The 19005-nt window shown below is 42.7% G+C and overlaps 1 protein-coding gene and 1 pseudogene across 1 annotated transcript in view; both read right to left on the reverse strand.

The window, feature by feature from the left end:
• Window positions 1-983: 983 nt before the first annotated feature.
• Window positions 984-1128, reverse strand: LOC121920061 (annotated as a pseudogene).
• A 16866-nt stretch (window positions 1129-17994) lies between these two features.
• Window positions 17995-19005, reverse strand: part of LOC121919849 (cilia- and flagella-associated protein 251-like) — a 1389-nt gene continuing 378 nt past the window's right edge. The window contains exon 2 of the mRNA XM_042446815.1: window positions 17995-18982. Within this exon, the coding sequence (XP_042302749.1) occupies window positions 18006-18982 (977 nt within the window). The 3' untranslated portion in view covers window positions 17995-18005. The remainder of the gene's footprint in view (window positions 18983-19005) is intronic.

The following is a 19005-nucleotide window of genomic DNA, read 5'->3' on the forward strand; positions in this document are numbered from 1 at the left end:
GATGATTTGTAATAGAACATACATATGTGTATGATACCTATAGGATTCTCGCCATGGAGTCGCAACTCAGCACAAAACAAAGATAAGAAGATTAGGAAGGGGGGGGGGGGAGAGAATTCAGAAGCCAGCAATTGGATCAAAAGAAATATTTTCACTGTAAGTAACACAATTGCCCTCTCATTGATCTATGGGACTGCAGTGGTAGCATGATTTGTGTTATTCCCCAGTGTGTCCAGTACATCTTCCATCAATTGTGCGCTTTCTCTAGGTTTCCTCCCCAGGAGCGTACTGTAGGTGTCGGCTGAATTGTTCGACTGAAGCCTTTTCAGACAGGATACAAGTTGAATGCCAGGTGCTGAAATATTTTCCTGCACACTGGTGTAATGCATGCGGATGGCTGATAACACAAACAATACAGCAAAGGAAAAAGTGATGAACAATTAATTCACCTCTGGAAGCTCTGGGGACATAATTGTTTTCCCCACCCCCATATTTATATTACTTTCTAAAGAGCAGAAAAAGTTGAGGGTCAAACAAATTCATGTCAAAAATGTGGTTCTCAGAGGCCTATATCCCATCAGAGGAGACCCACTGAATCAGTTTTTTAAGTGTTCACTGGCCAATTTCCCAATGATTCAATGGGCCTGCCCTACCCTTCAGTGGGGAGGTGAGATAGGGTCTTCTTGGTAGCTGCCCCAGCTTCTGAAACTCCCTTCCCATCGAGACCAGAAGAGTCCCCTCCTTGCTGCCCTTCCATCAGCAGACAAAGACTTTTTAAAACATTCTAACAGGCTTTTGAAACTGAAGATATTTAAAGAAGGGTCTTTTAACACTTTTAAAGGGATGGCATGCCATAGTGGGTTGAATATTAGCCTACGACTCTGAAGACCAGGGTTTCATTCCTCACTTGGCCATGAAACCCACTGAGTGATCTTGGGCATGTCACATGCTCTCAGCCTCAGGGGAAGGCAGTGGCATACCTCTTCTGAACAAATCTTGTACAAATTATGCATTTGACCTCCCTGCATTTGGGCAAATCGCAAGGAATCAGCACAGAGAGCAATGGACGAGCCTCACCCTGAGAAAGCCACCTTCATGATCATGGTATCTCCCCTGCCAGGTAAGTTTTAAGTGCTTTTATCTTTTTTCATAATATCCTGTTTTTAAACAAATGATCTGTTTTAGTATTGTAATAGTTTAATTCCATTTGGATTGTCACTTTTGTAGGGTTGGTTTTTTTTAGCCTGTAGGCCGCTTTGAATCCCAATTTTGGGAAAGAGCAGAGCAAAAATAAAAATAAATATTATAATAATAATAGCCAAGAAAATCCCATGATAGGGTTGCCTTAAAGTCCCTATAAGTTAGGTACAACTTGAAGGCACACAATACCTGCAGCGACAACCCATGGATTAGTTGTTTTGCTCAAGATCCTATATTGTATTCATAACTATACAAATGTAGCTAAGAATGGCCTAAGGGATCGACACTGTCCTCCAAAATCCATGTCCTACAACAACTACAACATCTTGGCAAAATGTAGGCACGTGACTCTAACATCACCATCTTTTATGATTTGTATGATTTTTAACACCTTTACCTGTGGAGCCAGTGGAGCTTTGAAAACTTGCAACATGTATTTTGTACACTGTTGGTTGGCCTAATAAAGGTATTACAGATGAAGTGGTTTAGTGGTTGACACCAGTTCTGACGATCGGAAGATCAGAGGATTGGCAGCTCGAGGCTCAAGTGCCTCATGATCGGATGAGCTCTTGTCTCTAGTCCCAGCATCTGCCAACCTAGCAGTTCGAAAGCATGCAAATGCAAGCAGATAAATAGGTACCACTTCAATAGGAAGGTAACAGCATTTGGTGCAGTCATACTGGCCACATGACCCCCAGATTTGTCTTCAGACAACGCTGGCTCTTTGGCTTAGTAATGGAGATGAGCACTGCTCTCTTGCAGTCAGTTACAACTAGACGTTCATGTCAAGGGACTACCTTTACCTTTGCCTTTAATAAAGGATTACTGTTTTGTGGATTTTGGATGTTGTTGTAAATCTAAGACTATTATTCATAATTCACCAAACAGTGATAGTTTAATGCTAAAGTGCAAAGATATCAAACTGAGCACTAAGGTCAGGATTGCCCAAGCCATAGCATTTCCCATTACTGTGTACTGAGGTGAGAGCTGGATGGGAAAGAAAGGATACACTGGTTGGCTAAACAGACAAACAAATGGGTCCTGCAACGTATCAAATCTGAACTCTCCCTGGAAGCCAAGATGACTAAATGGAGGCTGTCATACTCTGGCCACATCATGAGAAGGCATGAATCATTAGGAAAAGCAGTAATGCTAGGAAAAGTGGGAAGAGAGGAAAACCACATGTCACAAACCCAACCAAGGAGGCCCCAGGCCTGAGCCTGCAGGACCTGAGCAGAGAGGTAGAGGATCGGGGGTCTTGGAGATGTCTCATCCACAAGGTCACCATGAGCCAAAGTTGATTCAAAAGCAGTTAACAAAAACAGCAATAGGATTCCAGCTACAGACTGTTAACCTTCTCCACAGGTAATTGAGGCCAATTCCACTGAACTCCTTTATGCACTGGACCGAGCGACACCAATTATGCTTGTCAGGCTGCTCTTTGGAAGTGCAAAGATGTATGAAATCTCGCCAGAGAACAATCCATCAGGGCTTCACGGTGACATTCTATTGAGTGAGAAAGGAGTCTCTCTGGACAGACAGGTTATGGGGAACATTATATCATCCCCAGTCGATCCTCCGACTGAGGAGGAAAGTGAAAAATGATGCGGGGATGGTTTTTGCTTTGACGTATTGACCAGGAAAAACTGCATGGAAAAGCAGAGAGTCGGTTTTGTAGACGCACACAGTTATCAGCAATGCTGTGGGATTAGAGGTCTAACGATTAGGAGGACAAGGAGGAAGAAAGTTAAACACAGGGAGAACATGTTGCATGCAGTACTTTTTGGGGATTCTGAGTTCTATTCCCTCCTATTAATGGCCAATATCTACATGGGGGACGTAGCTACAATGTGATAACTATGATTTTTTATTGTTGCTGTTAACTGTCCTCAGGTCAGCCCCAGTTCATGGTGACCTTGTGGATGAGACATCTCCAAGCCCCCGTACCTTCCACTTCTTGATTGAAGGTCCTTCCTTGACTAGCCATTTAGAGTGTGGTTTTCCTCTCTTTCTACTTCCCTTGACTTTTCCTAGCATTATTGTCTTTTCTAATGAGTTGTGCCGTCTCATGATATGGCCAAGATACAACAGCCTCAATTTGATCATCTTGGGCCTGGTACAGACCACCCAAAAAGGGAGGTCTGCCGGTGCCTGGTTTTGCTCTGTGGGGAAGCCGCAGCCTCCAGACTTCGGAACAAAAAGAACTCCCCAAAAGCAGGTTCTTCTTGCAGCACCATAATGACACCGCAGTGCACCAATGGCACACTTGTGACATTATTATGGCGCTGCAATGTGCGGATGCTAGGCGTCCATCACGTCAAAATGGTGGTGCCCATCTGTACAGGGTGCCGCCATTTTGACACATGGAAGATGTGCTAGGGTTGCGGGGTGTCTGTAAGAGATGCCCCGAGGCAACCCTAGCACATTGCCAGGACGTGCTATGGCGCTGGTCTGTACCGGGCCTTGGCTTCCAGGGAGATTTCAGGCTAGATCTATATAAGGGGCCCTGGTGTCACAGTGGTTAAATGCTGGTCCTGTAGCCACAAGGTTGTGAGTTCAAAGCCAGGGCTCCAAGGTTGACTCAGCCTTCCATCCTTTCATAGGTTGGTAAACTGAATACCCAACTCATTGGGGACAATTGGCTTACAGATTGTAAACTGCTTAGAGAGTGCTGAGTTCACTGATTAGTGGTATAGACATGAAAATGCTATTGCTATGTGTTTTAGGACCTATTTGTTTGTCTTTTTGGCCATCCATGGTATTTTCAGTGCTCTTCACCAGCACCACATCTCAAATGAGTTTGTTTTCTTATTCTGATCTAACAGTGGTACCTTAAAAGCCATTCAGACTCATTAAGCAAAGGAGTACTGCAGTGCTGGTGAGTAGGGTGTTGGAGGATGACATGTCCATCTCTCTCCCACCAGCAAGACATTGTGCAACAAACAGGAGCTGTGTCCCTTGCAGGATCCTGTTGGAATTGCATGTCATGCTGCAGCTAACTAGTGGGAAGAGGCTGAATGCATCATCCTTCAACAGAGAACTCTTTTGGTTGGTGTGGCTGCCTGACTTATAAGGTGGGTTTTATGGGGCATTTGTGATTGTGGCAAAGGGAGACAATAGTTAATGTAAATAGCAAAATTTTATGAGGCCATAAATCTAGCCTTGTTGTTATTGTATGCCTTCAAGTCATTTCCAGCTTGTGGCGACCCTGTCAAGGGGTTTTCTTGGCAATTTTCTTCAGAGGCGGTTTTCCATTCCCATCCTCTGAGGCTGAGAGAGTGTAACTTGCCCAAGGTCACCCAGTGGGTTTACATGGCCAAACAGCGATTTGCTCTTTTCTTCAGAGTCATAGTCTAGTTCTCGAAGCACCACACCACACTGGCTTTCTTAAATCTAGCTTACAAAATAACAAATACTGAAAAGTATGCTGGCCATTATTTCAAAACTCTGGTACATCTAATAACATCTTGTTTCTTAAGTTGCATCTGCATTTCAGAAATAATGTAGTTTGACATGTAGATTGCTTTTGAACATGGAAGCTCCATTTATCTATCATGGCTGATAGCCAACAGAGGATGTGTCCTCCCTGCCTGTGTTTGCATTCCACTTCAAATCCATCTAACATTCCTCGTTCTGGTAGAGATGGCCTTGGAGAGTGTTTGTCTTAATCATCTTTACCCCTATACTAAGATTTTGATCCAGATTGGGTTCCTCCTCTTTGATAAGAAACAAGAATAGATGTGCCTGCTCAATGTATGTTAAAAGTAATGCCTTGTTGGTTTCTAAGTTCAGTATCACCCCATGGCTTGTAGAACTGTACTCTGTATTTTCAGAAAACTGCGGGGAATCATGCTTCATTTTGTCTTCTGTTGTACATGGTCTGTTTCTTCTAAGAGACAGATGTTTGGAGAACAGTGGTGTCACTCTGCCTTAGAGTATCACCTGGTGCAGCCCAAATCCCCTGCAACCCCTAGTGATGGTGCTGCCTTATCCGCAATCATTTCAATATGTTGGATATTGTTTAGATCAAACTCCAAATTAGATTCACCTACTTCATTGACATGGAGGCCACCACCAGCTGCTGCTTTTAGCTGCCTTCAGATCAACTTTGACTTAACGACAAACTTATACATGAGAGTCCTCCAAGTCAGCCTATCTTCAACAGCCCTTCTCAGGTCTTACAAACCCAGGGCCATGGCTTCCTTGACTGAGTCTGTCCATCTGGAGTGTGCAAGTAAGTATACCTTTTTTGGACCAACCAAAATACACAATTACATGTTGCAAGCTTTTGAAGCCACACTGGCTTCTTCATCGGGCAGACAGGAGAAGGAAATTGAAGATGTTAATCATAGGCCTGCATTTTCTATTTCTGTTCTTAGTTCAGATGGTAGGGAGGGCTATCTGCAGGCTGGCACCTCCACCTTTTTGGCCATGTGGTCACTGGTAGATATTCAAAGTCAAGAAAATGTAATGTCCATTTGCAATTCAAAGAATTCCATCTGGCATGTGATCTTCCTTTTCCTCTACTTCCCTCAACATACTTCCCGAGAGAATGTGACATGCCCAAAGCCAGCCTATCGCTTTCCATAGCTGAGTTCACCAAAGACCTAGTTCATCACTCAAACCACTGCATCATAGTACCTCTCAGCAATAATGTATTTTTCAGGATTTGTGCATTGAACTGTATACATGAACCACCCCTTAACTGGCATGCTACAGTGGGTTGGACTTCAAACCCCATTGTCCCCAAACAGCATGTCAGAGGAGGGTGGGAGCTGTAGTCACATCCAACTGAACTGCAGTGCTGACTGGATTTCTCTCACTAAAGCTAGAAAGACTGCTCATAAGTAAGTATCTTTTGGGTTGCGGTGTGTGGAAGGGACTATGCACACACAAAATATGGATTAAGTCCTTAATTAAGGTGGCTCTGTGGCTACCAATAACTCCTCTCGCCATCTACAGTGGAAATTCTGAGCAGATATTCCTCCTCATCTATAGATCATAGAATTATAGCTGTGACATAATAAATAATCCACTGGAAGATTTTTAAAGGTAAGCATGGGCACACCATTAATAACACCTCTGGTACCATACATCAAAGTGAAGCCTTGCCATTACAGCTGATCTGTGGCCTCTGCTTGCCTCCTGCTTCTGCTCTTGCTTTGGCTTGGTGCCTCAGAGAATCATTGAATCCTAAAGTTAGAAGAGACCTCAAAGGCAATCCAGTCCAACCCCTTTCTGCCATGTGGGAAAACAAAATCAAAGCCTTCCAAATAGATTGCCATCCAGCCTCCATTTAAAACCTCCAAAAAAGGAGATTCCACTGCTTTCCAAGGCAATGTATCGCACTGTCAAACAGTTCTTACCATCAGGAAGTGCCTCCTAATGTTTAGGTTGAATCTCTTTTCCTATAGTTTGCATCCATTGCTCCATTTCCAGGTTTCTGGAGCAGCAGAAAACAGGCTTGCTTCTTTTTCAATATGACACTCTTTCAAATATTTAAACAGGCTGTAATGTCCCCTCTTAATCTTCTCTTCCCCAGGCTAAACATACCCAGCTCTCTAAATTGCTACTCTTAGGGTTTGGTGGTTTCCAGACCCTTCATCATTTTGGTTGTCTTCCTCTGGACGTGCTCCAGCTTCTCAACACCCCTTTTGAATTGTGGTGCCCAGAACTGGATGCAGTTTTCCAGTGAGGCCTGACAAAAGTATAATAGGGTGGTACTATTACTTTCATTGATCTAGACACTACACTTCTGTTGATGAAACCTAGAATCACATTGGATTTTTAACTGCTGCAGAACACTGTTAGCTCATGTTCAGCTTGTAGTCTGACTCCTAGACCCCTTTCACATGCACTGTGTTCAAGTCAAGTGTCACCCATCCTCTATCTGTGCATTTCAGTTCTTCTGCTTAAGTGTAACACCTTATATTTCTCCGTTGGATCGTACAACTCGGTATTTCTCACTTGTAAAATCCCATGTTGTCTTTTCTTGGGATATTGTGGCACTGATGGCAACCAACCAAACTGCATCTCAATGCTTCCCTTGAATAATAGTGTAAAGTGAGGGTAAAATAAAAACAAGCACTGGCAACGTTGTTGTTGTTGCTGCTGTGTGCCTTAAAGATGTTTCTGACTTATGGCGACCCTAATCACAGGGTTTTCTTGGCAGATTTCTTCAGAGGGGGTTTGCCATTACCACCTTCTGAGGTTGAGAGAGTGTAACATGCCCAAGGTCACCCACTGGGTTTCATGACTCAGCGAGGAACCAACCCTGGTCTCCAGTGTCATAGTCCAACACTTAAACTACTACGCTAGCCCTACTGCTGTCTTGGATCATACAACTCTGCATTTCCTGGGTTGTACAATTTGGTATTGTTGTTGTTTGCCTCCAAGTCATTTCCAACTTATGCCAACACTAAGGCAAAACTATCATGGGGTTTTCTTGGCAGGATTTGTTCAGAGGAGGTTTGCCATTGCCTTCCCCTGAGGCCGAGAACATGTGAATTGCCCAAGGTCGCCCAGTGGGTTTCATACTCATGTGTAAATTCCCTTGCAGAAGGGGATGCACATTTTTGACTAGTGCAAAAGCTGGATGCTCATTGATGCAAAAGTCTGATGGTCCTTGACCAAGACACAAAATGTTACCCTAGCCACCCTAAAGACTAAACCTACCTAGTGTGGCTCAGCCAAATTATACAGGAAGCATTTTATTCTTCTTGGGAAAAGATGTGTTTCTAGTTTGATGTGGTTTGATACTATTATTCCAGAGAGAAGCAGCTGTGGTCTCCAGGGAACCCCAGCTAAAGTTCTGGTTCAGCAATTCTTCCTCCGAGTAGCTTTCTATGCCTTCTCTCTCGGGAGTCAATTAGCACAGTTTCAGATTATTATGACCACAGAGACAGTTGTGTTTCTGCCACATGTCCTCCTCTGAAGGGCTGGTATCTTGTAGGGCCTCGACTCCCATGAAGTGCAGCTTAGTTTCAAGGGATCATACACAATTGGTTATTTATTATTTGTCTTGTTTTTATCCTGCTCTGTCCCCTTATGAGACTCAGAATGGTGTACAAAGAATGTTAAAATAAAATTGCTAAAAAACCTGAATACAATTTTTTTTACAAAAAGCATTAAACAATGCTCTTAACAATATTAATTTAGAACAGTTAAAAATATAGCCTAAAGCACCTGACATGCGTTGGCAATCTCCCATACAAATACTAACAAGAGCTGGCCCTGCTTAGCTGCCATATACTGAAGGATCCTGCAGGTACTGCATGAGATATGGACCACTGTGTTGGACTATGACTCTAGAGACTAGGGTTCGAACCCCAGCTCAGCAGTGTAAACCCACTGGGTGTCCTTGGGCAAATCACACTCTCTCAGCCTCAGAGGATGGCAATGGCAAACCCACTCTGAAGGAACTTGCCAAGAAAACCCCATGATAGGTTCATAAGTTGGAAATGACCTGAAGGCACACAACAACAACAACAACAACAACAACAACAACATGGAGATAGCATGCTATCTTGGGAGTGGTAAGGAGAGAAAATGAAGGGGACTTTCTTTCCCCTGTAAAGCTAGGAGAAATTAGAAGACTAGGCTTGGTGAATCAAGGATCCAACATTATTTAGGGGAAAAAATTCATTTCTTTATTTAGAGAAAGAAATGCTTTTAAAAAAAATTTAGGGAAACAAATGCATCCATTTTAGGTTCCTCTTGAGAAGGAAGGAAGGAAGGAAGGAAGGAAGGAAGGAAGGAAGGAAGGAAGGAAGGTGTTGTTCCTGGGTGCCAAGGGTCCTCTTGCCCACATCCCTGCTATCAATATCGCTGCATGTAACCCTTCACAGTGGGAAGGCCCTTATGCAAGAAGCAGAGTCCTAGATTAGAAAGCTTAGCATTTCCTGGCTGATCTACAGAAGCAGCTCACACAGTGTGAAAGTTCAGATCCCAATGCATGGGTGGCAGCTAAAATTAGACCCAGCCAGTTTAAACATTGAGAATTAGAAGCCTGTGGCGAGTGAATTAGCAAGGGCTGAATAAAAATAGAGTTGGGAGTGGAGAACGTGGATTTTCTTTGCACCCAACTCTGTCTTCTCCTCTAGAGCTCTGAGCTGGATCATTGGTCACTGTTGGTCAACTCTTGAAACAGGTTGTGTTGCGACATCTATCACCCTCAAGTGAACTGGGGGTGATAGGACTTGCAGACTAGTTAGAAAGAGGCACATTGGAGGAGGTTTTTTCAGATCAATGTATGGAATCTAGACCAATGGATCCTTCACTGAAGGGGAAAAACCCCACATGGAATACTTTCTTTTTCCACAACAAAGACCCACATTTTTTACTCATCTGGGAAGATGGAGCACAAGGGAGGAAAAAGAAAAGAAATCACAGATAAACAAAGCAAGTTTCTTTTATTTTCAAATCACATCCTTCCATTTTTCCATTTGACACATTTCATTTACATTGAAACACATTTAGAACAAGACAATTTAAATATCTATTGCATAAAAAATACAGGTCACTATGTTTGAAAAGATAAGCCCCCAACTCATGGTTAATCCTGACAAGAGGAGACCCATTGAATCAATGGGATTACCTCTGTGTTGATTCACCATTCAACCCATTATTCAAGGGGTCTACTGTAGTTGGGACCAACCCACAGAATTCCATCCTTAGACTTCTTCTGGGGTACCCATTAAAGTAGACATTCTTTATACAGTAGTGCAGTAGAAAAATCCTTCCTTTTCCTCACGCTCAACCGTTTCCTCTTGTGAGCCAGAATACCCCAGTGGGAAAGAGGTATCTTCCTGAAACATCCTGAAACAAAAGGGATCTTGTCTAGGGAATGATTCATAATCCATTCTACAAACTTGTAACAATCTGACCATAGAATCACAGAATAGAATCACAAAGTTGGAAGGGGCTCTTTTGGCAATTGGGTCCAATCCCTTGCTCAGTGCAGGATCTGGAGTCATTGGTTCCCAAACTTTGCTTCTCCTGTTGTTTTGGACTTCAGATCCAGGATTTGTGACTGTTGGTCAAGTTGGGCTTGGGCTTCTGGGAACTGAGGTCTAAAACACCTGGAAGAGCAAAGTTTAGGAATCATTGAGCTCAAGCATCCCTAGCAGGTAGCTGTCCAGCCTCTTGTTGAAGATGTCTAGAGAAGGAGACCTCTCCACTTTCTAGACAATTGATTCCATTGCCAAAGTGCTTTCACTGTCAAAAAATTCTCCTATTATTCAATTGAAATTAACCCTCATATAATTTAAAACCATTAGACCTGATACCTACCCTTGGGGCATCAGACAACACATCTGATCCCTCCTCTCTGGTGCAGCCTTCAGGGCATTTGAAGAGTGCCACCTCTCAGTTTTCTCTTTACCACATTGAATATGCCCAGCTCTTTTAACCTCTCCTCTTATATTTTGTTCTCGCTACCACTTATCATCTTTGTTGCTCTTCCCTGAACCCTTTTCTTTTTGTTTCTTTTTTAAATTCAAAAAATAAACACACAAACCAACCAAATTTGTATCTTAAAACCAAACAGAACCTGAACCTGAACACATTTCTTGAATGTGACGTTCAAGCAAACTACAATGCCTAAAAGATATGTTGTTATTGGACATTGGGAGACTTTTGAGTTATGGCGACTCTATGAATGAGAAACCTCCCAAAGCCCTGGCCATTGTCTTAGGTCTTGCAAACTCAGATTCCCCTTTGGGTCACCATAAGTAAAAAATGACTTGGAGACACAACAACAACAACAAGACTACTTTTCAGTTATGGCAACTTTACAAATGAGAAGGTTCCCAAAGTCCTGGTCATCACCTCAGGTTGTGCAAAACTGGGGCTATCGCTTCCATGATTGAATCAAAAGAGATGTAAACTTGTGCAATGAATGGTGGAAGGCCATGGCACCAATGTGAGTGAGGCAATGAATTTGTTCTGGATTTTAAGGGGCATCTACACTGTAAAAATAATGTCGTTTGACGCCACTTTAACTGCTATGGCTTCATCCTAGAAAAACCTAGGCTTTGTAGCTTGATGAGGTACCATCCCTCTTTGACAGAGACAGCTTTGCAAAACTACAAATAACAAGGTTCCATAAAATGGAGCTACAACACTTAAAGTGGTGTTAAACTGCATGATTTCTATAGTGTAGATGCACCCAGAGTCTGAACTTTAAAGGAGCTATCCAAGGTGCTGAAACTCACCCTACAAGTAGGCTCAGCACTGTGATTAAGGCTATCCTCAGCATCCTACTAGTGAGAGCTATACCCTGGCCTGAATCATTTTATTAGTCTGAACTGGAACAGACCCTTTAAACCAATGGGATTTACTGATTTGATGATTTGCCACCCACTAATTGATTCTCTGGGGATATTCTAGTTTGGACTAAACAATAGAATCTAGTCCATTGTGGGAGGACATGGAAGAAAGTCTTCTCTGCAGTGGCACCCTAGTTGGGGAATGCCCTCCCCTTGGAGCCTTGAGTGGTGCCATCTCTGGTTTCATTCTGGCACCAAGTTAAAATGTTGTTTTTTCTTAAAACCTTTGGGACTTTGTTCATCTTTTCCAAAATGTAAATGTACCTGGTTTTTAAGTTGTTTCAACAGTCAGTTTAAGATGTGTTCACTTTGTTTATATTCTTGCCTACAGAACCTTAAGACCCCTTTTAACAAAGGCCTGGTACATATATGTGAAAATCTCTGGGCTGGTGGCGGTCTTTTTTCCTGTGGGGGGAATCCGCAGTCGCCAAACTGCGTGGCTTACCTCCACAGGAAAAAGAACCCGCAAAAAGCGGGTTCTTTTTCTGCTGTGCCAGGTAACGTCTGAGTGCACCAATGGAGTGCTCACAATGTAACTGGCGTGACATGACGTGAGGACCAGTACATGCTAATGTTAGGAACTCTGTGGTTGCTGTGTGGTCCCGTAACCCTAACATGGCATGAGCACGGCACATTAGCCCCATCTGTACCGCGCCTAAGTGTTGATTGAATACTTTCATTGCAATGTAAATCAAAGGAAGGGTGCTATGATAATATACCTAGTATAGATAGACCATGCTCAAATAGCTTCAGAAATCAGAGGATTTATGAGGAGGTGCTGAAAAGTTTGTGGCCTGACACAATTCCCAAAATCTGAGCATAATTTTGTCACTGTAGCTCTTTTGTATTGTCAGTTGTCAATTTGCAGGATCATAGCTCTGACTTCTGGATTTTTTATTTTTACCTTTTTGAGATCATTGATCAAACCATGTCAACAAAAAGTAGGGCATTTTTCAAGTCCTGAACTCTCAGTCATCATGACGTTTCTGTTCCTGCAGAATAAAACTCCAAAGGAAATCCATGAGCTTATGATGCAAACATTGAGTAAAAAGTGTCTGCTATATTTAACTGCGAAGAAGTGGTGTACCAACTTTCAGAATGGAGATTTTGAAGCGGGAGATGCAGCAAGGAAGTCTTCAACAGCATTAGCTCCTGAAATTGTTGATGACTTGATGTTGGCAGGTCAGCAAATCTCAGTGAAAACAATTACTGAGACATTAGAGATATCCCAGGAAAGCATTGAGCTTATAATCCATGGCTATGCAGAAACTGTCAGCCAAGTGGGTGCTAAAATGTTTGAATGCTGCCCAGAAACGAAATTGAATGGATATCACCAAGTTCATTTTGCAGCATTTTGAGTGATCTAGTGATAACTTTTTTGCAATAACTTATCACTGTTGATGAAACATAGTTGCGTCACTATGACACAGAGATAAAACAACAGTCCTTGCAGTGACAACACTCTGATTCTCCATGGTTGAAGAAATTCAGGACAAAATGTTCAGCAGGAAACCTCAGGTCACAGTTTTTTGGGATAAGGAAGGGATTTTAGTAACTGACTATCTTCAGAAGAGTCAAACAGTTAATGCAGTGGTTAAATGCTGGTACAGTGGTACCCCGGGATACGAATGCGCCGGGTTACGAATTTTTCGGGATACGAAAAAATCCCATAGGGATTTATTGCTTCGGCTTACGAAGGTTTCTTCGGGTTACGAAAAAACCGCGGCGCTATTTTCCGCCACCGGAGGGCAGCAGAGAGCTATTTTTCCATTAGCGCCTATGGGAATTCGGCTTACGAAGGTATTTCGGGTTACGAAATTAACCGCGGAACGAATTAATTTCGTAACCCGGGGTACCACTGTACTGCAGCCACAAGGTTGTGAGTTCGATCCCAGGGCTCCAAGGTTGACTCAGCCTTCCATCATTTTGTAGGTCAGTAAAATGAGTACCCAGCTTGTTTCAGGCAATTGGCCTACAAATTGTAAAGCACTTAGAGAGTGTTGAGTTCACTGATAAGTGGTACAGAAATGTACTTGCTATTGCTATTGTTATTCTGACTCACTGTGCCGATTAAAGGAGGCATTGAAGGAAAACCGATGAAGATAGTTGCAGAAAGGCATTTTCTTTTTGCAGGACAATGCTCTTGCTCACAGGGCTGGCAAAACAATGGATGTATTGAATAATTTGGGGTTTGAGTGCATAGACCACCCAGCCTATTCCCTTGATCTTGCTCTGTTTCCAAACCTTAAAAAGATTTTTTTGTATGATTCAGAGGTGATAGCAGCAGCAGAACAGTATTTCAGCGAACAGACACTTCAGAAACTTCAGAAACATTGTGCCAAGTGCATCAAACTTTAGGACAAAAATGTGACATAGTATGTAATTTTCATGGTTCTAGGACTAGGTCAATCCCTTCTTGTTCAGGCTTAGAACTTTTCAGCACCCCTTTGTATGTTTTTTCTGGAATGGTCTTTTCATTTAGATTTAAGAACTCAATACATTGACCCTCTTATTATTCATACTAGAAAGGCTATTCCTTTTTCAAAACCTGACATTTTTATGAGCAAGAACTGACTATTATGTGTCTTACTGAATGGCCAACTATGCTAAATTAGCCCTAATAAAGAGACAACTATCTAGGGGACAAGATATAATCTCAGACCTATTTGGTATGTTTTTATTAACAATTCAACTATTTTATCTTAATTATGTGTAAATATGAGATTGGAGTTTTTCAAGGTTGTACAACAATCCTGTGGATGCTAGCAATCCATGGACTGGACCGTCCACAACTCACCATGCTCCATATTATTCAGTGGCAGTGTGTGCAAATGGATGTGCTGATACAAACACATATACATCGCCGCCCATTGAATACTATGGGTTGTGATTGTCCATGTTTTTTCCCATCTGCAGGAGCCCTGAAAACAAACCCCTGTAGATGGGAAGGAGACACTGTATTCAAAGGTCTGGTTGGTTGATGCAGAATAAACTTGACTTGTGTTTGCTTTTTTGGAATTATTATTGTTTTAAATTGTCTAAATTAATTTACATGAACAGCTTTGAACAGCTGGCTATGCCTTATCAGCAAGTGTGTGATTGGTGGACATTCAGTCTAATGATACCAACATGTCACACAGCCTATTGCGCGTCTGGGCAACAAAACCTGAGCCCCCGTTTTTGGGGAAGGATCCCAGTATAAATATATTTTCACTCCCACAGGTCTCAGGAAATTCCACCACTCATTCTCCAAACCTTTGCCTCTTTCTGTACCCCCGATATGTCAGTCTAATGTAAATGCTCTGGGGCAAGGACTCTTTCGAACTGTCATCCTTGACACAAAACAAACATTCACTCGCAGGCTTAGTTCTCACTGAGATGTGCCAGCCTTCATTTGCCACTTCATATCTCTGGTGGAAATGTCTGTACAATTTTATGCTTCTACACACCTTAATGAGACGTAGACCCCCTAAAGTTGGAAGATACCTCAAGGTTACCTAGTCCAACTCTTTGATAATGCAGGAAAGCCATGGCATCCCTGAGACATGGGCCATTCAACTTCTTTTTCTTAAAAACCTCTAAATCAAAGAGAACAGTCACCTTCTGAAGAGAGGAATATACATGTTCAATATCCCTTATTGGAATGCTCCAAAAAATTTCACAAGTGGCTGAGGTTGTAATACCTTTGCTGTCTGATGGTTCAGTGTTCACAAATCTTCTTTCATGCACATGATACTTTCATATATTTTACACTTGTCCCTCCATGTTTGCTAGGGTTAGGGGCATGAGACCACCAAGAATATGGAAAAACCGCAAATAACCAAAACACCATGGTTGTACTTGTGATGAAACCTTTCTAGGAATCTCTAGGTCCTCCAGTGCAGCTCTGTGGTCAATGTCCAACATACATTATTATTATTATTATTATTATTATTATTATTATTATTAACCTTTATTTATAAAGCGCTGTAAGTTTACACAGCGCTGTACATCAATTTTTTAGTCAGACGGTTCCCTGCCCTCAGGCTTACAATCTAAAAGAATACACTGACCATAGAACTGCACTGGAGGAGCTACAAATGCCTAGTAGAGTATTCTCTCTAGGAATCTCTAGGTCTTTCAGTGCAACTTTTAGTTAAAGTTGACCACAGAGTTGCACTGGAGAACCTAGGTATTTCTAGAGAGAACATATAAATCAAATCCATGAATAATCAAATCCGCAAATGTCAAAGCCGCAAATATGGAGGGATGAGTGTATAAAATTACCTTCAGGCTATGTGTAGAAGGTTGAGTGGCTTGGAGTGGCCTCTGACCACTCCAGCCGCAAGTGAGCCTCAATTGGCACGGGACCACAGTGACCGGATGCCACAGTCCTGAGGCTGGCTGCTGTTGTAGTTTGGAATGGACTGCTGGCAAGGAGCATTCCCCCCCCCCCCCGCTGCTTTTGTGGCCAGGTTTTTGGTTGTCTTAGGTGGCCTTGGTGTGGCTTCCAGCCGATTTAGGGGTGTGCGCCATCTGCATGCCATGCCCCCAGATTGGTTGGAAGCCGCTCTTTCTTGTCTGTCTGTTTCAGGCCATAAATGAATTTCTTGTTTAGATTTGGATTCCATCTCCAAGATATCTCATTATGTATATACATACATTCCAAAATGCAAAACAATTCAAAACCCAAAACACTTCTGGTCCCAAGCATTTTAGAGAAGGGAGACACAACCTGTACCATCACAAAGTTCTTCTGAACATTTAATGAAGATCCCTTTTCTTATACAGTACTTTCAATCCGCTCGTTTTGACCTGACTCACTGGAACAAAAGAAAACAACTCTGCCCATCATCTATGTCAGTGATTCTCAAACTCTGGCTTTCCAGGTGTTTTGGACTTCAGCTCCCAGGATTCCAGACCATTTGGCAAGATGGCTAAGGCTTCTGGGAGCTGAAGTCCAAAACATCTGGAAAGCCAGAATTTGGGAATCACTGATCTATGTGATAGCATTCAAAATATATACAGAAGGCTGTGATTTTACCTCTTCTCCAAAGTAAGGGTATCGAGATCTTTCCTCATAGGACATGGTTTCTCCAGACCCTCTAAAATGTTTGCTGCACTCCAATGGACACATTCTAGTTGATCAACATTTTTTATTTTCTTTGTGATCCTATTGCTAGTCCCATCTGGAGTTTATTGTCAATTGTCACCAGGCCAACTTCAACTTATGACAACCTATGAATGAGAGACCTTCCATGGCACACAGTTATTCTTGCAAAGTAAAGGCTGTAGCTTCCTTGATTGAATTAATTCACTTCTAATTGTGCTCTTCCTCTTTTCCTACTCCCTTCAAATTTACCAAGACTTATATTTTCTAATAAGCCATGTCACTTCATCATATGTCTAAAGTATGAAAGACTTGGGCGTGTTACATACCGCTGGATTGCAGCGGTCTCCCGCCGCCGCCGCTTGCAGCGTCTGGGAGCTGCAGCGGCCAAACCGCGCAGCTCCCGGACGCTCCGAGGAAGGAGTGTGGAAATTGTGCTCCTTCCTGGGCCCCGGAAAAGATGTCGTGAGGCGCTAGTTGCGCACTCGCGGCATCACTTCCAGGGTGCGACATGCAGACGCACAGCGTCCGCTACGTCAATATGGTGGCGGCCGTGTGGAAAGGCCACCGCCATTTGTTACGGACTCTGTCCGTAATAGGTGTAGGGGCATCTGGAAGAGACGCCCCTTTTTCAAAATGGGACATCCTAAGGACGTCCCTTATGGCGGTCTGTAACTCACCTGGGTTTTGGCTTCAGTTCTCTCTGTGTGTGCATAAAAAGAAAATTAAAAAGAAAACAGATAGATACATTGAAAGATATCACATTGACAGCACAGTCTGAAATATGTTTACTCAGAAGTAAGTTCCACTAAATGCAACAGGACTTACTCTCTAGTTACTAGAGTGTGTTCAGGAGTGCAGCTGGAATGAATGCAAATTTTCAATTATTATATCAGGTCAGACTCTTAAGTCCATATAATTTAATATGTTCTACTCTGGCTGGTAGCAGTTCTCCAAGGTTGCGGCCAAAATCTTTCCGATCATCAGCTTCCTAACTCTGTCTCACAGATTACTACAGATGAACTCTGTGAATGTCACCAGTCACTACTCAAATGTAAACACTGACAATTTGAATTCAGTGCAAATATGTTCCATGTCAAAAGATCCACAAGATATGGGAAGGTCCAGTGCAAAAGGACAAGCAAGAGGAAACTTCTCCACAAAAGACAGCAGACATCTCCATTGCAGATATTTTGCTATGTCTTTACAAGTGCACCGATCCTCCAAAAAAAGAAGAGGAGCACACTCACTTTTACACAAAATTCACATGGAAAATATACTGAGATATATACTTTTTTAAAAGTTCAGTATACTCTGTTGATATAAAGAGTCTAACATCATAGGAGTGTTTCTCCGAAAGGACCCCAGAATCTTCAGTGTGGTTTCCCCTAAAAGTCTAGGTCATCTTGATCAATAGCCTCTGAATTCTCATCCTTCTTTTTAGAGGCCTGGCTATTGTCCTCTTCATGTTCGTCAGTTTTGGGTTCTTCTCCCTTTCCACCACTTCCCAGGGAGGATGCTCGATCTTCTTCCTCTTCATCCTCTTCTTCGATGTCAGGATACATAGTTGCAGACTTATTCTCTGTGTTGCTTTCAGCCTCTTCACCAGCATTACCATCTTTGTCCATATCAGCCTCTTCCTTACCATCTTCTCCATCGTTCCCATCCTCAGATCCTTTTTGGGATTGCTGTGAACAATTCCCCATGGATGAGATGGCCGAAGCTTTTCGGCGGTTCCTTATAGCTTCACTAGGTTCCCCACCATCTTCTTCTTCTCCTGAAGCTATTGCAGGGTCTTCTTCATCTCCTTCAGCCTGAGCAGGTTCATTGCTCTCTTCTCCCACCGCTTCCTCTTCCTTCTCCCCAGCTTCATCATCCCCTTCCTTGTTCTCACCCTCTTCTTCTGCTGCTGCTGTTTCTGAAGAAGCTTCACATTCTTCTTCAGGCTTGGCATCATCCTTCTCAGTCTCCTCTCCATCACTAGCGTGAGTATCTTCCTCAACTTCATTTTCTGTTCCTGCAGCTTCTGCTTCAGAGCCTCCCAAATCGCCAGCATTTTCTACACATTCGGATGCATCTTTTTGGCTCTCTCCTTCCTCTGCGTCTGGCTCTACTGCTGCATCATCCATTTCATCTTCTATTTGGGGTTCTTTTTCAGCTTCTTGATCTTCCTTTTGTGTTTCTTCTTGTGCTTTATCTGCATTTTTCTCTTCTTCATTCCTTTCTTTTTGTACTTCACTTTCGTCTTCTACTTCCTCATTATTATCCTCATGAGCCACTTTTTCTCCCCCCTCTTGTTTTTCTTCTTCTTCTTCCTCTCCCTCTTTTTCTTCTTCTACTATTTTGTCTTTTGCTTCTTCTTCCTCTTGCACAGATTCCTCCTGCTTT

Source organism: Sceloporus undulatus, chromosome 1, assembly GCF_019175285.1.
Source record: "Sceloporus undulatus isolate JIND9_A2432 ecotype Alabama chromosome 1, SceUnd_v1.1, whole genome shotgun sequence".
Taxonomy (NCBI): domain Eukaryota; kingdom Metazoa; phylum Chordata; class Lepidosauria; order Squamata; family Phrynosomatidae; genus Sceloporus; species Sceloporus undulatus.